Source organism: Cibotium barometz, chromosome 30 (genome assembly GCF_041138505.1).
Source record: "Cibotium barometz isolate CiBa-2024 chromosome 30, ASM4113850v1, whole genome shotgun sequence".
Taxonomy (NCBI): Eukaryota; Viridiplantae; Streptophyta; class Polypodiopsida; order Cyatheales; family Cibotiaceae; genus Cibotium; species Cibotium barometz.
The window spans coordinates 7274662-7295665 of NC_141075.1; the positions used below are offsets into that span (position 1 = coordinate 7274662).

Consider the following 21004-nt stretch of genomic DNA (forward strand, 5'->3'; position numbering starts at 1 on the left):
ATCTTTTCCTCGTCAGCTCGTGCAAGGCTGTGCGTTATGGGATATCGTCTTCTTCTCCTCTGCATGGTTGTCGCCTACGGATTCTTCTCCTCCAACTGGCTCGACTCAGACATGTAATTTGTGGCTTCTTTACTTTTCAAATTCTGTTGGTTTCATTCTTTTGCTGATCTTGTTCTTTTACTTGTTCTATCCACTCATCACTTGATGAGTGTTGCACCCGTCAATTGAGTGCCCATGTGCCCTACATTCCCTCTCTTCCATCCACTCAATAGAGACTAAGAATTAAGTCCTATGGGGAGCTTAAAAGGCACCTAGGTGTTTGGAGCGCTCTATTCCAAGCAAATGATATTGATACTCCCTCAAACGCCACAGTGGTAAGAGTGGGGAAACGATGTAAAATGCCCTACCAAAGGGACATATACTAAATTCTCTTATATCAAAGATATTCTAGATTTTGGGTCTAATTCACAAGAAGAACCCTCTCTTTACTGTGGCTCCATCCAAACTTCACATCCATTTGCGTCACTTGCTGCCCCTCGTTTGCTACTAAAGCAAGAAGGGTGCAGATTATTCTCAAGTGCCCACTGTGGCTATCTCTGACTGTGACTTTTTTTGATCAAAAAAGTGTAGTCATATTGGATTCCTTCGATATATTTTGAGTTGTCAATATCTATTAACACGTTTTGAGAGTAAAATTATATGCAATAACCCAATCTTTCCAATGATCTACGCACTTGAGAATAGGAGAGACGATAACTTTATATTCTGGATATCTTGCAAACATGATAAACGTCACATACAGTTGCTTTCTGATGCAAATACAGGATCCTAATAATCACACTAGAACTCCTGCTCGCTCTGCAACCAGTGGAGGTGCTTGATGTAACATAAAAATCCCACTTAAAAGAAAAAAAAAGAGAGAGGGGAAAGGAGCCTTACAACTTTCAGCTTGTTAAGATGGTCTGCCTTTGGTTCACCTTGCTTTCCACACACTTCCAACACTTCTTCTCTAGCTTTCTTCTGCCACTCTTGGTTAATTGATAGCAATACCATGGTCCATGCAAGCAAGTTGGCTGTGGTCTCATGGCCAGCAAAGAAGGTCGTCTTGCATTCATCTATGACTTGCTGTGTGTTGATATGAGACTGCCCACAATCAAGCTTAACCTCTTGCCCCTCCACACCCAAAATCAAGCCCAACAAGTCAGTTCCATGAGCAGAACGCGATCCTGATTCTGCAGTTGTGATCGCCTTCTTCCTCAACTCTATAATCTCACGAAGCTCTTCGTTGTTTCGCTTGTCCATCTCCATTACCTTGAGATTTGTGTGGGTGGGAAGGTACCTGTTCTCATCCCAGCAAAGAACATAATCCATTGCGGTGCATCTCATGGAAAAAGCATATAGACTAAGTTGAATAAAGTATAAAATGACAGAGTTGACCAAAAAAATTTAATAGAGAAACTCGACAACCCATTGTCCTCCATGAAAAACTGCCCCAAATGAGATTCAGATTCCCACGCCAAATTTACTAGATTCACTACCATGCCAGCTGCTAATACTCTGGCCTTCTTTGTAGGATAATCACACGCACTTCTCTCTTGGCTTTCTCTTTCTACGCAAGAGGAAGAGGAGATTTATTTAACGCTTGATCTGCCATAGATGACTTACAATCCCTACATATTTCTTTCCTGAGGCTACAATAGCTTGAGACTCCTTACTTTTCTACTTCCTGGCATATTGTGACTTTGCATAGTGAGGGTTCTGTGACTATGACAAAATCTATGACTAAGCTTTCTTGCCATCCTTCGTATATCAATGCCGTCATGGTCCTCGGTCTCCAAATTGACCTGCAAACCTCTACAGTCTGCTTGATTGGAATCTGACAGTTCAGAAGCTGACCTGTACTGATGTCCTTCATTCCAGAACCTGAAGTGTACTCCTCCTCGCATCTTCTGTCCTCCCGAGGCCACGACGGCCAGGAATGGTCCGACTCATCGCCTGACGGGCTGGAATGGTCCTCCCGGGGACCATTCCCTACTCCTCGGCAGCCCAAGACACTATGACAGTGCTCTTGTCTCACTGAATGCTGAAGAATATTTTTTAGACCAAGGGTCAAATTCGGAATACCTGGAATTTCCTGTAAATTCTTCATAACCGTCTCTCAATTCTTATTTGCGTACCCGCAGATTTTTGTGACATATTACTGCAACCAAGGCCCGACGTTACTCATCAAGTGGCACTACATTGAAGAGCATCGATTTGAATGCATCCCAAGTAGCATGCATGTCACCTGCATCACGGACTTGAATGCCTTGCAAATTTAGCATTGAAGATCTCTAGATTGTCAAAGATTCGTTGAAGCTTCTGCATGCAGCTTCTTCTTCTTCTTTTTTTTGGGTGGATGGTATATTTTTGCTCCAGGAAAAGCTTGTAAGAAGCAATCCCCCACACAGAGTCCATGGTTTCTTTGAAAAAAGCAGAGTTTTTTTCCCACTAAACTAAGGATGGTTTTTTTGCTAAAAGGGTATAAGCTATAAGTCAATAAAAGTACTTTTATAACAAAAATTAAACTAAAAAGCGTTTCAGTTTTTCTTTAGAAAAAAGCCAAAAGCAAGTAAACTCCTTGGTTTTTTAGTCTGAAAAAGAAGGGGGGGGGGGGGGGGGGGGCGGGGTTGCTCATGAGTTCTCCACATTCAAAAGTCCATCTCATTGGTTAAGAGGGCTGAGAGTACACAGCCACCTTCCAAGAGCGGGATTGGTACTTTAGTTCATGGTCGAGTGGGATTTTAGCGACACTTCATCTCGACACGCGAGTTTTCCTTGAGCAGCGGCTTGGGTTTGTCATGGCTGATGAAGTACAAAACGATTTTGGGATGGACGAGAATGTTCAACTCGACAATGACCATCAATGTGACAATCGATGACCTAGTCACTAAGATTGACTTTGACGCAATGATGACCTTGCTTGAGCAATAGATTGCAAACTTGACCAATACCATTGTTGTTGTGCAACCAACCTTGGCAGGTTTGGTGACAGCAGGGAGAGCCAGAACAGCTTTAGTTGCACTCTTTTACTCCACAACCCTGTACAGGCCAGCGGAAACAGAAGACTCAAGCGACAATTGACTCCTCCTCGAGGTAAAGGGATTCTTGACAATAAAAGCCCTTACCTAGTGGAAAGAGTTACGAATGAAGCCCACGATGCGGGTAGATTTCGAGAGGGTTTTCTGGGAAGAGTCCCTGCATTCCAAGGATGAGTACGACATTGTGTCTAAGCTTAAAAGCTTGGAAATGAAGAATATGCCTTTGGACACATTTGCAGAAATTCCAAGCTTAAAAGCTTGGAAATGAAGAATATGCCTTTGGACACATTTGCAGAAATTTAAAGCATTGTTGGCTCGAGTAACTCACATGGACCCAATCACTATTTTGGGATTCTTTGTGGATGGATTACCTGATGGATATTAACTCCAGATCAAAATAATCGAAGTAAAACATTGGATGATGCCACCAGATCTCAGGAGACTGGGCTCCAGGAATTACATATCCCCATCTGTACTCAGAGCTTCTAGACTCAGAGTTCACAGATGACACAACAGCATACTTATCCAGAGATATGGGGAATCTTCAAAGATTTGCAGAGGCAATAGGTATCTTCTGTCGCACATCAAGAGCGCAGATCAACTGGCACAAGTTGTGTGCATTTTGGGTTGGCTCTCCACCCGCCTGACTTGGCATCCAGTTGAGGGATCCCGAGGGGCACTCCAGTCCGTTATCTTGGATGCCAAGTGGGCATCAATATCTCCCCAGAACAGCAGTTAGCCCCTCTTCTTCTGAGCATTCATAAGAATGCTTCTATACTGGAGTTCAGCGAGGCTTTCTTGAGCCGTAAAAGTGGTGGTGGCGAACCAGATTCTTCTTGCCACCATGTGGTGTAATACTTCTTGCTGGGCCTTCTCCCAGGCCTGCATCAGTCAGGTTCAACGGGTTGATTTACAATTTTCTGTGGGCTAGCAGCAATGGGAGGCCTACCCGGGCCAAGGTGTCTTGGAGAGTGATAATATAGTTGCGCCACAGAGGAGGCTTGGGCATCATTGACCCCACCATTTAGAGCCGTGCCCTTTTGGGCAAGTTGATTGTTAGAGGACTTCTTCTAGGCGGCGACCATGGAAGGATTTCCTCCTGGCTAGGATTTTCAGCCCGTACATTGAGTCTAGGGGGCCGCAGAGCACTAGATGGATCTTCACGAACAAGCGGGCCTGCAACTTTAACCTAGCTTTTGAGGACAGATTTGCAGCCAGCCTATTACGAGCTTGGGATCACCTCAGGCGAGCCCTCCAACAGTCAGTGCCGATAGCATCCGAGGAGCGTCTTCGACAGCCCTTGATTTGGAACCCCCTGATCCGTTTACCTAGTGGTCACATGCTAGGGGCTCGGCCTCATGTATCCTGGGGAGCTTTGAGCACGGGACCTGCTACGTCTCTTGGAGATTGGCTTGCATTCAAAGAGCTTCCCCTAGTGGTTCAAAAGAGAGGCTCGACTGAGATCCGAGGCAAAGACAAACTTAGCCTCAACATCGACTCTGCCATTCCTCCAAAGTGGTTGACCTCGACCCCAAATCCTCTTTCCCCTTCAGTGTGGCTAGTGGCTGGGAGTGTTAACCAGGCATGATATTCTCCTGGCAATTCATGCAGCGGATGAGGGCTCCACATTGCTCACTTTTTCGATTGGTAGATTAGTGAGATCAAAGTCTCTCTTGGAGGACTTAAGGGGATGCACATTACAAAGGGTGAGAGTGATCGGATTCCATGCAAATGAGTGGCACATCATGTGGTTTTTGGGTAGGATCTTCACCCAACCCGGCTGGGCTTCCGATTGAGTCATTTCAATGGATCCCCAGGGGCACCCCAATCAGATACCTTGGGTGTTAGGTAGAGATTGACATCTTAGCCGAGCAGTAGCTTGCCCCCCTTCTTTTGAGCATCTTGGACCCATGATCCCCTCAGTGGTTGGGAGCTTCTAAGTGCCACAACACCCCCTTGGCAGTACTAGGCTCAAACAAGGGACCAGCTCTCATTTTCTCAGTCGAATGTCATAGACGTCTGACACTTTCCCAGTAAACAACTTTAGCAATGGCTCACTCGGAGGGTCCAAAACATCGGCTTCCATGAGCACCACTAGCACATCAAGTGCCCCCCCCCAACCACCCCTTTTTCCACTACTCGGCGAGGCTAGGCTACCAGATCCAGATGCACAAGATTGACGGTTCTCCCGCTTTTGCAAACTATTGGTCCTCCTTGGCACTATAGGCCTGTAGTTTGGCACTCTCTCTCTCTCTCTCTCTCTCTCTCTCTCTCTCTCTCTCTCTCTCTCCTTGTATGAGGTGGTTCCCTCCGAGAGCGGCTTGCCAAGGAGGGGACTACCCTCACCAGTGTCTTTTCCTCTTGAAGGTTCTGAGCATGTATTTCAGCCTGTTGGCTGCTTTTTACTTTTTAACTAATAGAAGGATCTATTTCCTTGAAAAAAAAAGGTGTATAATGATGACAACATGCTCAAAAGCATGAGCCTCGGTGGACGCCAAATGCAGAACAATAGGTGCTCGGGATGCCGATTCTATCCAATGGAGACGGTTCCATGCTTGCTTTGAGACCCTGAAGTAAGCCTGCAAGCACTGCAGGATCCATAACAAGTTGCCCAAAACCAGGGATAAAGAATGATGGTGAAGAATGAAAGCCTTTCACACTGAGAAAGGGTGGGTCGATAAGGGGGATGAACCTACATCACAAATAGTAGAAAGAATCCAAATAATTACTTTTCCCAAACTGGGAGCCTAGGGACTCTACCCTATCCAAGCAATCTCAACGTGCACAGGTGTGTGAGAGAGAGAGAATATAGACTATTAAAAGGGTTATAATAAAATTACAATATTAGAAATAAGCATTCACTTAAGGGAGACAAAGATGGACTATAGACTTGCACCTAGAAAGGAATAGGCTAGAGAAACAATGTTCCCAAAAAGTTTTCTAATATTTTTTGTAATGAGAGCTTGATCCTGCTCAGTTCCCCCCACACACCCCCCTCCCCCCCGATGCATGCTGCAAACAGAGACGATAAGCTCGGAATATATATATAGAGAGAGAGAGAGAGAGACACAACTAAGAGGGAGAAAGCCCTTTTTGGTGTACGGGGGTACTGCTTTATCTACAATCGATGTTTGCGGCCACATATTTATTTATTAGTTGCTCCAGATACAGTTACTTTCGTTGGGTATCACTTTCAAACATTGCGTAATGTGCTCTTAGGTCTTAGCTCTCTCTCCCCACACTGAAGAGACAGTGGGCTTTCCTTCTTGCTAGGTACATACAATTCAATATCTAGGGCCAAAGAGTGTGTACAGACCTTGAGCTTGTCCAAGAAGAATGCAGGGCGAAGCATGCTACGTTGTTGGTGCCAGTCTTCTCCATTGGCCACCAAGATGAGCCCACTGCCCAACAACCTGTGAAAGGTTCTAATGCTAGAAAAGGGCTTCTTTATTTGCTTCACATCCGCAGATAAAACATTTCTGGCATCATCTGCGTTGCTAATCACGAAGGTGGGCAGATTACCCGACCAATAAACCACACGAAAACCTACAAACCAGCTCAACATTAACAAACACCAGAAATAGTTCATCACAGAGAAGCTGGCTTGTAATGCATAGAAGCTGACTACGATGACAATAAATTAAACAATGACCACTCATCATAGATAATTAATCAAGATGGGGTTCTGTGATGCAATTCAAATTAAGATCATCCATCCAGGCTTTAAATTTGGCACCCGTACGGGAGCCTTTCACAATTTCAAGTGCCAAATGGCACCTCCGTTTTCTGGTAAAAGTGCCAACGTGGCACTTTGAAAAAACAAGGGAAGTGCCCAATGGCACCTAGCCTTAGGGGTCTAAGTGACTAGGGGTATATATCCTATATAATATATATAATATAGTAAATATATATAATATAGTACACAATACATAATAAATATGGAAAGTCTTCAATAACTTGAAAGTTTTGAAAGTCTTCAATAATTTATGATGCCTTTAAAAATTCTCTTGCTATAATGTATTTTGTGTGATGAGAAGACGTCTATTGAATTGTGAAAGCTTAATGCACTTACAAAACTAATATGTTTTCATTACTCAAAGTAAAGTGGTTTGTTATTAAAAGGGGCACTCAAAATTTTAGCCAAAGGTGACATTTTGGCACCCATGGTTGATGGCAAAAGTGCCACTAGATTTTCTATGGCACCTAGACTTAGGTGCCAAATTTAAAGCCTGCATCCATCACTAAGTCTGATATTATCAAGGTAATAAATTAAGAGCAAAGGGTTTGCGCAAGCGACTCATTCATAATCAAGGGTTAGTGATCAAGATGAAGAATGTACATACCTGCGTGCTCAGAGAGAAGCTTGCTGTAAAAAGGGAGGACATGGGGTAAAAGGAGATGGTGATGAGAAGGGGAAGGGATATCAGATAGTTGGGCCTGGGCATCTAATCGCTTTAGCTCAGGCAGATCTCCAGCAATGGGGTGATAAGGCAACACAGCGAAGCCTTGCTGCACCAAAGCTCTCCGAATTCAAGAAATAAACATAGCAGACGAAAAAAACCAAAGAGGAGGTGGCAAGGGCAAACATAGAATAGAACAAACGGAGACCATCTTGGCCTCCAAAGCCACCGATGAAAAGCTCCTCTAATGCCTGCATTTTGTCTTGGTTTCCAAGGAGGCAACGACGTCGGTGCCAGTAATCTTAGGCTGTGGCATTCGGCCCTTTATCGACAGCCGTCGTTCTTGTGTTTGGCTGCCGCGTGTCAGAAAAAAACCATAGTGTAGTGTAATTTTCACTACTCAAATTGAGAAAAACTCGTTATAATTTTGCCTACTCTTCTTTTCTTTTTATTTTACTATATATAACGGGCTAACACCTCCCCTCCATGTGGCGTGTTTTTTAGCTCCTCCATCGCCGTCGACTACATGGAGGGATCATTTACATTTGCATGCTGTGTCAATGTTGCAACCGTCACCCTGGAATGTTGCAGTCGTCGGTTGTCGCCCTCTACATCACCCTCTGCCATCTAGGTAGTTACACCCTCCCACGACCCTCTATGCCAGTGTTGCAACCGCTGCCCTGGAATGTTACAGTCGTCGGTCACCGCCCTCTGCACCACCCTCTGCCATCCAGGTAGTTACACCCTCCCACTACTCTCTGCAAGCACTGCCCTTTCTCTGCCATTGCCCATGCACAAGGCTCCCCACGTCGACTTGTCGTCGCTGCCCTACCTCTCCAAACATCTGTCGGATTCAAAACACCTCAACCTGGGGAGCGATCTCTCTCTCTCTTGCTCCTCGACCTTTAGCTCCTACATGATACCTGGTTTGTTCCTCTCTCTCTCTCTCTCTCTCTCTCTCTCTCTCTCTCTCTCTCTCTCTCTCATGCGCTTAATAGGTTTTTTTTTTACAGGTATTATGGGATTGCCACCGCCCTGCGTCCTCACAAAGGTTAGAAATGCTCTCTCTCTCTCTCTCTCTCATGCGCTTAATAGGTTTTTTTTTTTTACAGGTATTGTGGGATTGCCACCACCCTACGTCCTCACACAAAGGTTAGAAATGCTCTCTCTCTCTCTCTCTCTCTCTCTCTCTCTCTCTCTCTCTCTCTCTCTCTCTCTCTCTCTCTCATGCGCTTAATAGGTTTTTTTTTTACAGGTATTGTGGGATTGCCACCACCCTACGTCCTCACACAACGTCCTCACACAAAGGTTAGAAATGCTCTCTCTCTCTCTCTCTCTCTCTCTCTCTCTCTCTCTCTCTCTCGTGCGTGCGCGCACATTCGCTAATAGGTTTTTTTTTACAGATACGATGGGATTACCGCCACCTCCTCTCCCTCTGTTTTGGGATTGCCACCACCTTCACAGCTTCTCTCTTGGCTCTGCTGCACACGAGGAACAGTCTCTCTCGCGCCCTCCATTCTGGGATTGCCGCCGCCTCCACACCTACGAAGGTGGAATGGATCTAGAGTTAAAGATGAAATCAAACACATGAAAGATGAATTCTAGCATCCATTACACATGAAATTAGCATTTCCAAGCATCATAGCCAAAGCTGAACAAGAGAGAGAATCCATATGTGTATGTAGCAAAGAGAAAGATGCACAATGGCCTAAGTGTGTTAACCTCTCACCAAGAGGATGGCTTGAAAGCTAGCCATGAGCCTTGACCATAGATGGCCATCTCCATAGTAGGAGCCAAAGGTACAATGAAATGTCCAAGATTAGTAAAATGACAAAAGGTTCTATCCATGTGTCCAAGGCCCTATTTTTAGTGTTTTACCCATGGACCCATTTACATGTATGTTATAGCACTACTAGTCCATGGGCTCGTAGCGACGTCAGAAGCGACGTAAAAGCGTCGCTTAAGCGACGTGTCGAGCTGTCGCTACAAGCGTCGCTATAATACGTCGCTTAAGCGACTATAACAGCGACTCCTGTAGCGATGCATTTACGTCGCATAAGCGACGAAATGTTTAAAAAGTTATTTAACGTCACTTAAGCAAGGATTAATCGTTTAAGCGACGATTGTCGTCGCTTAAGCAACGATGACGATTACGTCGCTTAAGCGATGACGCGCAACGGAAAAAAAAGGACAGATATAGAATTTATATACCGGTTGATTCATTTACATTAAACATAATGTTGTCTATATTTTTCTCATGATCTACCTACTGTGATGTCTCTGTCGCTTGCTATCTTGCAATTGTGATTGCACTCCGTGCTGCTGTTGTTTTTGCCGAGATTGGTCAGACACCGGTGCATAAACGAACATGAATTCTAGTAAACAACGCTATCTAGCTCTCTTTTATTGTTATTTTTTGAAATTGAAACACTCTAACTTTAACTATTTTCAAGTCTTACTTTATCTTTATAATACATATACATATACATATACACACATATACAATGTGCATGCACATACATAGTACATACACACATAGTAGTACATACATATGTTTAATGTTATGCATACATAATGCAAGCATGCATGCATTATATATGTATGTATGTAAGACATTATGTATATATGTATGTATATCACATGTATATATGTATCTACATTGTATGAATCCATGCATGTGTGTATGTATATACATGCATCTATGTATGCATGTACATTGTATGTATGCATGCATGCATGTATGTACGTATGTAAGCATTCTTGAGATGAACGGGAGCGGGGAAGGGGATAGGGTCATCCTGGAGACGGGACAAAGATCGACAGTTTAAAAAACTTTATTTAACTTCAACTATTTTCAAGCTTTACTTTATCTATATAATACATGTACATAAATATATACATATATAATACATATACATATACATATACATACACATATACAATGTGCATGTACATACATAGTACATACACATATAATAGTACATACGTATGTTCTGCATACATAATGCATGCATGCATGCATTATATATGTATATATATATGCACGGATGTATGTCACATGTAGTACATATGTCATATTATATATATATCTATATAATACATATATATATACATATACATATACATACACATATACAATGTGCATGTACATACATAGTACATACACACATAGTAGTACATACATATATACATGCATACATGCATTGTATATGTATACATAATGTATGTACATACATAGTACATACACACATAGTAGTACATAAATATGTTATACATACATAATGCATGCATGCATGCATTGTATATGTATACATATATGTATGTATGCAAGATATTATGTATGTATGTATCTCATCCGACATCTGCTCTCATCCGGTATCCCGTACTCTCTTATTTTCGTACAGAATCTGACTGTTTTTCCGTACGGCTTGCAGAAGGTTTCTGTCCCGCATTCTTCCGTACTGTATGCGGAAGGTTCCCGTCCCGCACTCTTCCGGATCTCCTCTGTACCCGTCTCTTTGCCTTCTGGAACTCCATTCCGGTCTGCATTTTGGTTCATATAGATATTCCGGCTCCTTCCAGATCCGCATTCCGGACTGTATTTTCCTTCAAAATGAAGACTAAAAGCAAACGGTGGCGTACTTCTATTACGTCCGAGACATGTTAGTAATTGACTCAAAATATATTATTTTACTAATAGGCAAAATATACACAACCAAAAATTAAGTCTTTATGCCAAAATTTTGTATATACATGTCTATATCAAAAAGGGTCCTTACAGTATGTATGTCATATGTATGTATGTATATACATGCATGTATGTAGGCATGTACATTGTATGCATGCATGCATGCATGTATATATGTATGTACGTAAGCAATCCCGGCGAACGAAAACGGGGATGGACAAAAAACGGCAATTAAAAAACTTTTTTAATAATAACTATTTTCAAGCTACTTGGTACATGGTACTTGGTGCACTGTACTTGGTACATGGTACTTGGTACATGATAATTGGTACATGGTCCATATAGTAATTGGTACATGGTACATGATAATTGGTACATGGTCCATAGTAATTGGTACATGATAATTGGTACATGGTCCATAGTAATTGGTACATGGTACTTGATAATTGGTACATGGTGCTTGATAATTGGTACATGGTTGGTACATGGTCCATAGTAATTGGTACATGGTTGGTACATGGTCCATAGTAATTGGTACATGGTACTTGATACTTGGTACATGGTACTTGGTACTAGATTCAGTGCTTGGTACTTGATTTAGTATCAGGCTCCATAATGAAACTTCGAACTCGCAATTAGACTTGGTACTTAAGTTGGGTATCATGTTGAAACCTCGTACTTGCAAATGGTTACATGGTACAGGTACATGGTATATAAATTGGTACTTTGAAATCATGTGCTTTGAAACTTCATGGTTCGGATCTTTAAGCTTGAAAGTTAGCTTGAGTTGATACATATCGTACAATCAGGGACCCCTACCAAAAAAAAAAAAGAAAATCAAAATCTTGTTAATATTAGAGCCTAACATAAAAAAACGGTCACTGGAACTGTGATAAAGTTTTTGATTTGTCTCTATCTAGCTTTCTAAGAGCTTTTGAGAAATTGGTGATGCTTGCCAATCTTTTGCTTCTTTTGATGTGGGCTCGCCTCTTTTCTTGTTTAGGATTTGTTTTGTTTTAAAACATACAGATAAATAAATAACGTTCTAGCTTCTCGCACATACTTAGGCTAATTAACTTATCGACAAATAATTAATTGTTTGACAATAGACAAATTTAGCGATGCAACGAGAACATATGTCAATATATATCATCAACAAATATATGTACATGTATATCATCAACAAATATATGTACATGTGTCTACAGTGTGTGGTGATCAATCCTCTCATATACAAAACAAATCACTAAGTATCACTACGTGAGCCATCACTACATGAGTCGCTACTATCAGACTCGGAATCATCATCAACATCAGCATTGCCACCACCCGTGCCCCCAACCACAACACCACCATCACCACTGTCACCACCCGTGTTCCCACCCGGGATCACGCCGCCGCCGTCCGCCCGCCTCAGACTCTCGTCGTCGCCCCTCGGCCTCCTGTCGAGCCACCTCTGTCATGTCCTCCTCGCCATGTTGCTCCTGCATTACTTAGTGAAATCAAACAAGAATATATTACAGTTAATATGAAAATAAACCACAAAATAAATCAGTGATACCCACAAGTGGATCAGGCCTGTCCGAAAGTGTCGCCTGCAAAGCGCGGTACCCGTAGTATGTAGCGTACTCCATCTCCTGTGCCGTAGGTGCACGACCATAGTCTTTGGTCTGCATCAAGACAGAATTAAAGACTTATTGATTTCTTCATTCAATAATAGTATCTTTGAAAGTTAAAATTAGAACGATTTATACTCACAAATGTGGCCACAAATCCATCTCGACCCATCCGACCTAGTCTAGATGTGTGACCAACTTGCAGTCTCTTTCGTGCTGTCGTCTATGTAAATTTCATTAAACAAAATGACATAGATTAGAGAATACTTAGAATCAATCTATCAAAGTTTAAATTAATTCTAATATACATTAACAAAGGCACGCACGTACCTTCTGCTAAGGAAAAGTGATTCGTAGGTATCTCTCCTTGCGAAAGTATTGCCATGTCTCCATGCACATATCAGCCCTCCTCTTGTTTGTCTCCACCATACAGTAGCGTCTGTTTATTTTTCATATTGTATACCATAGAACTTGTTAGATTTCAATGTTTTCTTTCATGCATTGCTTTTTTCTTCTCGATCATTTGATTAATGACTCGTGTTTTTATGGTACTTGAAAATCAGATTCGGACCAATCAGAGGGTACACCACCACCTCTTACTCGTGGTGATTGGGGTGCACAGAGTTTCAATACTGCACATGAACCCGTTTATGATGATTTCTACTACGACGAGTCTATTATATGCTGGTGCGCTCGTTGTCGTGGCACATATCGGAGGCCACGACGGGAGTGCTTTTCACATGAGATGACTCATGGTACTTTTGAGCGAGCACCGCCACCTGAGGAGCGACATCGACCTATGGTATGTGACTGTTCTCCCTTAGTTTTATTGGTTATTTTATAAATCAAAGGCTCATATATAATGTAACCATATCATATATGTAGGTATATTCACTTGATGACGAGGATGACTTCACTATCAGTGGTGCACATGTCCCTCACACACGGTACGGACAGGTCACTTGTCAGCTGCAGCTCGAGGTTTCTCGACATCCTCTACCTCCTGCTTTGGAGGCTGAGACGGGTGGAGATCATCCGTTGCCTACTCGTTTGCATTCTCTAGTACAGACGTATGATCGCAAACGATATGGAGGATGGCAGAGAGGATCACTTCCTTTAGATAGAGTGGTTTTCAGCTTCTGGGACAGTCGTTACATGATTGCTCCATCTATCATTAGTGGAGCAGGACGAGGCCCTTTATTGCACAGGATTGACATGTGTCCCCTCGTTCAGAGGTCACCCTTATGTCTTTCTGTGGACCTATATATAGATGGGATCCATGGCATCAGCTTACTCGCTATAGAGCATGAGTACTTATGGATTATGTCTCAATGCAGCCTCTCTTTCTGATAGAGGGATCACACATGCAGAAGGACAAAGACTCTATGTTGATGGAAGACCTCACTCTCAAGGAAACATAGCAGGTTTAATCAATAGTAGTTGAGGGATAAGTTCAAGAACCAATTGCACGTTTGTGGAGTGTGAGAATAGTCATGAACCAAAACATATGAGCAAGGATGCAGAAAGATACATAGTTGTCAATGCTATTAGATCATTACGTGCTGGTGATGAATTGTTGGTCAATTATGGATGGCGTAGACCTCCACGAGCATCCTTACTAGATGAGGATTAAGAGCTTCATTGTATACATTTCCTAATGTTATTGGACCTCTTGTACTCTAATTCTATAGTTTAATTTGCACCACGTTCTCTACTGTCTCTATTTTAATTTGATAATCATTTTTTATTGTCTGTAACTGTTTTGTATCTATCTTTTCTTTTATATAAAGGCATTCTATTGATATTGCCTTCAAATATGTAGATTCCAGATTGTGACATCGACAATATCACAAATCAACGTTCACATGACGCATCTCACATGTCAATAGAGTGCATGAGGATCCTACGCAGGAGTGATCCTAATGCGTATGCAAGACTAAAAAAACAATATTCTCAGGACTTCAATAATGTGCAAGACCGTATCTTTGATGACGACGATGGCATGTCTGATTTTATTGAGGATTGGTATCAAATAATAGTGCGAGCGATATTCCTAATAACAACGAGAAGTATCTTTGAGAAGAAGCTCTAAAGCGTATCTACACAAGAAGCCAACTAACACAACTCAATGCAAGCTTACTTATTCTGAATCTTCAAAACCGTTTTGGATGGAGTAATATATCCATTTTAGCACTTTTGAAGTATGTAACAATCTAACATTTTTTTAATCTCAATATTTTAGGAGTAATCATAATATGTTTTGTTCTTATTGATCATATTTTTAATGGACTTTGCAGGCTACTCTCTCAGAAGTTCTTGTCGACAAGCAATTCCCTTCCTACATCACATGATGAGGTGAAGAAGATAATAAGTAGTCTTGGACTTGACTATTCTTCTATACATGCATGTCCCAACGATTGTATTTTATATAGAGGTCAGTACGAGGACGGTGTGACATGTCCAAAATGTCAAACTCCTCGTTATAAAGAGGAGAAAGGTAAGGTCCCTCGAAAGGTATTGAGACATTTTCCCCTGGCTCCGCGTATAAAACATATGTTCCAAAGTCCCGAATTAGCTAAGCTTATGACATGGGGAGCAGAGCACAAGAGCAAAGATGGAGTAATGCGAATTCCATCAGATTGTCCTGCATGTGAGCATATTGATCTGCGAGATGGCCAGATTTTGCAAAAGAACCACGCCATTTAAAGATGGGTGTAGCATTGGATGGCGTGAATCCATTTTCAATGAGATCAAGTAAATGGTCTACATGGCCAGTGGTAGTAGTTATTAACTATAATCTACCCCCGCATCTCAGCATTAAGAAAGAGCATTTAATGCTCTCACTCTTAATTCCAAAAAAACGACAAGTTAAAGATCTCAATGTTTATTTGGTCCCTCTCATCGACGATCTTCAAGATTTGTGGAGAGAGAGTGTTGCATGACGAATGAAGATCAATACAAGGATGCAACAAAAAAAGACACTTAGGGCTCTTGAAAAGAGTTCGAAGTTGTAGATGAATGTGGGAGAGGGCTTGACAATAATCCCACATGGGAACTTTTGGGAGTTCTAGAGTTTTTGTATAAAAGGTGCCCCATTTGAGAGGTAGAGCACTCTTTGGTCATTTGGTTGAGAGGCTCATAGAGAGAGCTTGCTCCATAGCTCCTTCTCCTGTGCTCTCCCAAGGCTCTCCATCTCCATTCATGCTTCAATCTTGTACTCTCTATTCTTTACATTTTCAATGATATGAGGTTATGGTCTACTCACTTGCTAATCTAGATTTCTTAATGATGTTTTGGTGCTAAAATCTGATTTGTAGAGTGCATGTGATGAAGCTTGTGCATGAAATGATGTGTAGTTGAGGCTTGTGTGATAGCTCTTTGCATGTTAGGTTCTTTGCATAAGTTGCATTTTTGTGCTTAAGTGTAGCCTAATCTTGATGCTTTGATTATGTTAGATTGATTACTTGAGTGTTGAAGAAGGATTGAGTAGGACTAGAAGTCATTAGTGTGTGGTTAACTCATCTTCTCCCATTCGGGATAGCCTCTATGCGCTAACCGGGTTGCATTCACGGATTGACAAAGTGTGTGGGTTGGAGTGTAGCCTCCGCTATGCTATGATGTCCCAAACAATGGCGCCACCGCTGCCGGGGACGCACACCTAAGTTAGTGAAGGGTGTTAACCATTACTTCTTACTAAGTGCTCCATTGATTGCAAAATCGTGGATTAGGGTAGATTAGAGTAGAGTTTGAAAGGGCATTGAGTGTGTGATCTCAAGGGCACCTTGTGTGTTTTCGTTTTTTTGATTAGAAGCAAAAAAAAAAAACCCCATTGCGGTAGAGTAATCCCGCCATTAAGTAGGTTCAAGTGATTTCTGTTTTTGTATTTTCCGACGTAGGGACTGTAGGAGGTGTGTCGTTGGAGGCGCAGCAAAAAATAAATAAATATATATATATATATATATATCTATATATCTATTTATTCATATATATATACCTTGTAGAGGTTGGGCGGCCGGTGTAGTTGAGGAGGAAATATACATTGGAGGCGGCTTAAAATATATATATATATATATATATATATACATTGGAGAGGCTGTGGGCGGCCAGCGTTGCTGTAGGGCAACCGCAAAAAAAAAAAACTGGCCACAAGCGAAAAAAAAAGAGGCTGTGGGCGGCCAGTTGGAAGAAGGCGAAGGTATTGTGAGAAGCGCTGTGGAGGGAACGTCTAAATAGAAGCAGCTAATATATATATATATATATATATATATATATATTTTTACGTTGACATTCTAGCTTGCAGAGGTGCTGAGGGGGACGTCTGCAGGTGACGTGGCAGCAAAAGCGGCGTGGCGCTTGAGGGAGCTGGAGGCGGCTGGCAGTGCAGCTCGCGAAGGGAGAGAAGACCTGCATGAAGAAGAGCTTGGTGCTGTGTGGCCAACGCAGGCAGCTGACAGAAGCAAGCAAAGGCAGCTGAAAAATTTTAAAAAAAATAACCCTCAAGCTTTAAGGAACTGAAAGCGCAAACACCTTAGGTGTCCGATGTCTGGGCAGCGGGCTGCATCCAACCCTCAAGCTACTCTCGCCTCGCTTCTCTCCAAGAGGGAAAAGCTGCAGGAGGAGCTCCGTCAGGTCGAAAAACAGGCAGTGTAGGCGGCGCCACAGCTTAAAGCAAAGAAGCGGCCGGCTGTAGGCGGTGGTGGCCGTTGAAGAAGGCCAGAAGGCGAGGAAGGCCGGCAGCTACTAAGCCCAGCTGTGAGGTGATTGGCAGCCCAGGCGGCTACTGAGAAGCGAAGCAGCGGTCGCGAAGGTGAGAAGGCGCTGAAGGGCTGCGTAGAACAAAGCGGTGGCTGTGAAGGAGTTGGCGAAGGTGAGAAGGCACGTGAAGGGCATTGAACGCGGCGGCTGCAGCTGTAGTTGAGGAGGAGCCAGCTGGCTTTGAAGGTGGCAGAGAAAACGCAAGGAAGCACGTGAACGCGGCCGGCAAATCCGCAGAGAAAGCGGTGGAGCGTGGAAGATAAGGTAGGTGCATTTTCTATTTTTTTTATTTTTTTTATTTTTATTAATTTTTCATGTTTTTATATTTTTAAATAAAAATAATAATAATAAATATAAAAAAACAACCAAAAAAATATATTTTTTTTAAAAAGAGATAGAAAAAAAAGAAAAAAAAGAAGAAAAAAAAAGAAAAAAATATTAAATTTTAAAAAAAAAAGAAAAAAAGAAAAAGAAAAAGAAGAAAAACAATTTTTAGTTTTGGTAGTTTGAATCCATTTTTTAAAATTTCTGTAAAATTTTGCATAAGTAAAGTAGCGTGCATTTTTTATTTTTATTTTTGTAATTGCGTGCATAATTAGTAGATTTATATTTTTTGTAATTAGGCACGAAATTTATTAGTTAAAAAAAACCAAACAAACAAACAAACAAACAAACAAACAAACAAAAAACCAACAAAAGGAGAAAAAAACAAAAGAAAACAAAAGAAAATTTAAAAAAAATAATTTCTATAAATTAAGTATTTTTAGGAGTCTATTTTTTTTGCATATTTTGTAATTCTTCATTTTTTAATTTTTGTAACTTTGTGCATAATTAGTATTTTTTAGTGTAATTCATAATTTTTGTGTAAATTTTAAAAAAAAAGTAAAAATCATAAAATCATAAAATCATTAAAAAAATCATTTAAAAAAATTAATAATAAAAAAAATAGGATAGATAGTTACGCCACACATACTCATTTTAGTTGCATTTAGTGATTAGGTAGTTTAAAATATATATATATATATATACATATATATATATAATTATTTATTAAAAAAAATAAAAACAAAAATAAAACAAAACAAAACAAAACAAAAACAAATAAAAAACCAAAAAAAAATTGACCTTATGCACTTGCGGTCGGGACGTCTTGTAGATTCTGCCATAGGGCCTAGGGCACCTTCTAGAGTACCTACGCAGGAAAGTGGGACCCAATCGGTAGGAAATTTGGCAGATATTGCTGAAACCCTTTCTGAATCCCAATCCGATACCCTTTCCTCCAGAACAACTAGTTCATTGTCCATGGACAATCTAGGGCCGACAAATAGTCATTCCGTAGCCCCAGATAGGACACCCGCAAGATCTTTTAATCCATTTGAAGCCGACACCATGGGGTTAACACTCAATGTGAGACTCCAATATGTCTACACAAATGCTCAAGGAGCTGAGATCTTTAGGGACCCACAACAACGGTATCTTGTTAAGATCGCAGACATTTTCTCAGAACTTGATAGAGCACCTCTAGTCAATGACCAGGGTAACATGTACATGGGTGGAGATGGTGTTCGCTACGAAGTCACCTACCATCCAGAAAATGTAGACAAATTAGGGGAGCTCTCTAAAACCGAGTTCTTAGACTTATCAGAACTTTCCAGAGCAAGGGAGTCTAGAGATGACTGGCTCATTGAGCCGGACATGCCTGGACCATCCAATGCCCAGTCCTCAAAACCATCCATAGATGATTTACTTTTTGTAGATCTAAATTTGGAAAGGGATAGGAAAGGCAAGAGTAAAATGGATCAGGGAGTTGAGAACCAATGGGAGTTTGTACGACAAATTCCAGTGACAAAGGTCTTACAGGATGACCCACTTCAAGAGGTCTATAAGGACTCGTTAGAGGGATATTATGCCACAACTAGATTGCCACAGCTAGATCTTCCTCTAGCTCATGTGGTGGTAGTTGAGAAGCTTGCAGGACACATGAACAGAATAATTGATAAATGGGCCAATGAATACCGAACCTTAGATTGGAAAGAGATTCGGGAACTCACGTGGAAAGGACAACCATTATTCATGGAAGTGTTCTCAACAAATACAGCCAAACCAAGAGAGACAGCCTTTCTTGGAGAAACTGTTGCTCCTCCCCTACGAGAGTTCACTAGAGAGGGACCTTCAACATCTAAGTGGACCACTGCTAGTAGCCCAACTCTAGCACCAAGATATCGTCCTACACCAAACGTGTGACCACAGGTCACACAACAACATCTTTCTCACTATGACAATCGGAGGAGAGGGGAGCCAACTCGGCCTCCCATAAATGCACCTCCTGAAATGCGGGTGACAAGATCTTTGGAGGGGTTTGGTGAGGTTGGTAATAGGGTACCCACACCAATTTTGGAAACATGTGGACCATCTTTCCAAAGAGAGGAACAATTCCCACTGAGAGTCAGAGGCCGTAGGCCCTATGTTGAGTATTCAAGACAAGTAAGGCCATCAACTCTTCAGAAACTGGTAAAGAAGTATGAAGGATCGGGAGATCCATACGACCATGTAGCAGCATTTAGGCAAGCAGTTCGAGCTGAGCAAGTGGCCGATAAGCATACTCAAATTGAAGGATTTGGACTCACTCTTGAGGGAAAAGCCCTGGCTTGGTTTCAGGCATTAGAGGCTTCAGACAAATCTTCTTTACGAGTTTTGGAAGAGAGATTCATTGCTGCTTTTTCCTTAATGGGAATTCAACATGACACGGTAGCACACATCTACTCTTTCAAGCAAGGCGAGAATGAGAGTGTTAGAGACTGTGTAAATAGAATGAAGCAGTACATTAATCGTTGCCCAGAAGATGAGAAGCCCGCCCAAAGTCGATTAATTTCTCTCTTCTTAAAAGGACTCAAAAATTCAACACTGCATACACATCTCTATGCGAAGAAGCATACAAATTTCAATGAGTGTTGCCATGATGCTATGGATTTCACCGATAACTTCAAATTCCAAGATGGTTCTGGCCCAGAGGTGAAACCTAGAGATCAGTGGGGTGATGACCAAAGTTCCGGGTCTAGCTCGCTAGTAAATCCAGACCAGATAGCTAACCTAGTACTACGGAGATTGAGACAGACCTATCGTCCACCCATGCAGCCACAACAACAGCAGAGAATGAGGAGTGTACTTCCTACAGGTCCTCATCTTTGTGGAGTATGTGGCGGTAACCATAAAACAGAGGAATGTAATATCTTTTCTCCGCTAGTCACAAACCAACCCACAAAAAAATGGTGCCAAGCCTGTGCTTGGAACTTTACCCATACCACACAGGAATGTACTCGCATTGCGAGAATGAGACAGGAACGTGAGCAGCCAAGGGGTGGAGTGGCTCCACAAATGTATCAATAGTATACTAATTTTGAACGTAAGCCACCGATGGCACAAGAGCAAGCACGACCTGTTCTTGGTGCTCAACCTCCTGCTCCA

The 21004-nt window shown here is 41.8% G+C and overlaps 1 protein-coding gene across 2 annotated transcripts; it reads right to left on the reverse strand.

The window, feature by feature from the left end:
- Positions 1-748: 748 nt before the first annotated feature.
- Positions 749-7737, reverse strand: LOC147621110 (cytokinin hydroxylase-like). 2 transcript variants are annotated; one of them, XM_086824483.1, is made up of 3 exons: positions 7424-7737; positions 6397-6626; positions 749-1339 (listed from the first exon to the last, which is right to left on the reverse strand). In XM_086824483.1, exons 2-3 carry the CDS (start codon positions 6459-6461, stop codon positions 901-903), a joined length of 504 nt encoding a protein of 167 aa, XP_086680609.1. In that variant the 5' UTR covers positions 6462-6626; positions 7424-7737; the 3' UTR covers positions 749-900. The 2 variants fall into 2 exon arrangements, with proteins under 2 accessions (XP_086680609.1, XP_086680610.1); XM_086824484.1 differs by lacking the exon at positions 6397-6626.
- Between the last annotated feature and the right edge of the window lie 13267 nt (positions 7738-21004).

Bases quoted from the DNA above. Each gene is read 5' to 3' on its own strand.
- LOC147621110 (XM_086824483.1), bottom strand. From the start codon at position 6,461: ATGGAGAAGACTGGCACCAACAACGTAGCATGCTTCGCCCTGCATTCT. The intron at 1,340-6,396 runs GTCTGTACACAC...GGATGAGAACAG, and splicing joins TCTTCTTGGACAAGCTCAAG to GTACCTTCCCACCCACACAA.